Genomic DNA, 2,690 nt, shown 5'->3' with positions numbered 1-2,690 from the left:
TTATTATTATTATTATTATTATTATTACTATTAATATTATGATAAAAAGGAGTGTACGTTTTTTGTACATTGCTGAATGTGTCCTTATTCTTGTCCCCTTCAGCAACTTACGCTGCAGCTGTCCTCTTCCGTATCTCTGAGGATAAGAACTCCGACTACAAGAAGCGAGTGTCTGTGGAGCTCACACACTCTCTGTTCAAACACGACCCCACTTCCTGGGAGATGGTGAGTGTCTGGCGCCCTCCACTGCTATAATAGGACTACTAAACATTAAAGTAGACATTTTTTAAACTCCCTTTAACTCTCTTGGGTTACATGTTACATCTTGGCAACTTAATCCAACGCTGATAGCAGTTGTGAAGTGCATTGGTTTTCAAGAAACTGGTTCTTCATTATATCATGATAATATAATAATACTTTAATAATACTTTTAAAGACCATTGAAAAGCTGTCTATATAAAAAATGCTGACTCTATTTGACCTTTGTCCTCTCGTTACCCCTGCAGGCCCACAACAGTACCCCCATGGATGGACCCTATACAGATGGTGAGTAACTGTGACTGAAATGTACACATGCAGCACATTCCTCTGCACCCGGTCTCTCCACCACAGGGAGTATTAACATGCTGTAATCTACCACCCTGCTGCAGCCTAAAGATCCTATTTAACATCATCATTTGGTAGCCAAAAAAACTAAAAAACTTCTCTCTCTCTCTCTCTCTCTGTGTGTGCGCCTAAATGGTTGGATGGTTTCAACTAGCTAATACAATTTATTGTGGAGGGCCCGGGTTTGACTCCAACCTTGGCCCTTTGCTGCATGCAACAGCAGTAACTAAACCCTCTTAAAGTGCAAAGGACACTAAATAACATCATCTGTTGGTCCAGTGTGTAATGATTAAGGAAAAAAAAAAAAAGTTGTAATCTCTCGCAGAGCTGGACGCTGGTTTCCAAGGCTACGGAGGGTATCCAGCTGACATGCCCATGGACGGCATGGACGGAAATCTGATGCAGGATGATTACTCAGCCAGCTTGGCCTACGAGAGACAACCGTACCATGATTATTAAAGGTCAGTACATGCAAAACGTTACCTCAGGCAATTGGGATCGGTTGTCTAAATGTGTGTGTGTGTGTGTGTGTGTGTGTGTGTGTGTGTGTGTGTGTGTGTTGTGTGTGTGTGGTGTGTGTGTGTGTGGTGTGGTGTGTGTGTGTGTGTGTGTGTGTGTGTGTGTGTGTGTGTGTGTGTGTGTGTGTGTGTGTGTGTGTGTGTGTGTGTGTGTGTGTGTGTGTGTGTGTGTGTGTGTGTGTGTGTGTGTGTGTGTGTGTGTGTGTGTGTGTGTGTGTGGTGTGTGTGTGGGTGTGGTGTGTGGTTTTGGGGTGTGTGGGGGTGTGTGTTGTGGTTAATTTGTTTCTTGATAAAATGAAATAATGAAGACTTAATAAGAGTCAATTGGGGAACAAAAAGAACATCAGTTGATATTATTTATTAAGAGTTTAACACTCAGGTACACAACAGGTATGACACAGGAGTGTGAAATTTATGAATAATAACCTATTTAATTGTGCACTATAAAAGCATTTGTAAGATAAAATGCAAGACTAGATTACACATGAAACAGTGGTTTCTTGGTTAAAAAACGATCGATCCAATGAGTTCTGCAGCCGGGGGAATAACGATTAGCCAATCAGTGGCCGGGTCCAATGACGTTGTCAAGCTGTGTCAACATCCCCCGGTATCATAGTTTGTTTTTACTTCACACATTTTTGGCATCAGTGTAAAAAAAAACAACAACAACAGTATATTGACATCGGCATCAACTTAAAATGGCGTCAGATTCAGGCAGATACGTTGGTCTCTAGTGTTGGGTTAACGAAAATTGAAGTTAAGGCAATGTCATACTGAAGAAGAAAACCAAGTGCAATGAGGTGACAATTTTGTCTGAAATAGGGCAACATCTGGAATGCTTCTTCTGCCAAAACAGACGTGTGTTATCCTATTTGGTGTAGGGAAGTACGTCACGTCACCTTTTTTCCCGCCCTCTTCAAACTGGTGAAAGGAGCTTGGACAAAAATGTGCCAAAATCTCTCCTGTGAATTAAAAGTAAAGGACTGCAGAAAATGTTGTTTGTGCTGGAGCCCATCACTCATAGTAAGAAGCTTGAGTAAGAAAGTAGATTGGCAGATTGGCCTTTTAAAGTCTGATGTTTGTTTACTACAACATAATAACTTTTCAAACACCCTGTCCGTGGAAGAGCTGTGCCTGACAAGCAAGTTGATTATGTGAAATCAGCTCTGTGGGTTTTTTCTTTTTCCTCTTACAGACCCCGGGGGAGAAAGGGAATCGGAGGAGCGGACATAGGACGTAATGGGACAGAAGAGAATATAGTCGTCAGTAGAGATTACTCCCTCTGCTCTCAGCCTGATGTAATATATGCAATTGTCACTGAGTACGGGACTCATAATCTTAACAGGGCTCAACTTTGTTTTATAGTATAATTTTGCTGATAATAATGATGACGATGCTTGTAGGTTTCTGTTAGAGAACTTTTTTAAGAGTGTGTGTGTGTGCGTGCGCAAGTGAGTGTGTCTGTGTGTTTACGCTTTTGGGTGGGTATTCTATGCCAAAGAGATTTTTATTTTGTGATGATAATCGTGTAACTTCCTTCCTTCTTTCTTTCTCTATATTTTTTTT

The 2,690-nt window shown here is 41.2% G+C and overlaps 1 protein-coding gene across 1 annotated transcript in view; it reads left to right on the top strand.

The window, feature by feature from the left end:
• The window catches only part of jupa (junction plakoglobin a), a 19,267-nt gene extending 16,583 nt beyond the window's left edge, over positions 1-2,684 (top strand). The window contains exons 13-16 of the mRNA XM_032499571.1: positions 104-225; positions 507-546; positions 932-1,067; positions 2,320-2,684. Of these exons, the coding sequence (XP_032355462.1) occupies positions 104-225; positions 507-546; positions 932-1,065 (296 nt within the window). The 3' untranslated portion in view covers positions 1,066-1,067; positions 2,320-2,684. The remainder of the gene's footprint in view (positions 1-103; positions 226-506; positions 547-931; positions 1,068-2,319) is intronic.
• The last annotated feature ends 6 nt before the right edge of the window (positions 2,685-2,690 follow it).

This window comes from Etheostoma spectabile, chromosome 2, assembly GCF_008692095.1.
Source record: "Etheostoma spectabile isolate EspeVRDwgs_2016 chromosome 2, UIUC_Espe_1.0, whole genome shotgun sequence".
In the NCBI taxonomy this organism is placed as follows: domain Eukaryota; kingdom Metazoa; phylum Chordata; class Actinopteri; order Perciformes; family Percidae; genus Etheostoma; species Etheostoma spectabile.
The sequence above is the reverse complement of the archived record's forward strand: the minus strand, read 5'-3'. Positions and strand labels throughout refer to the sequence as shown.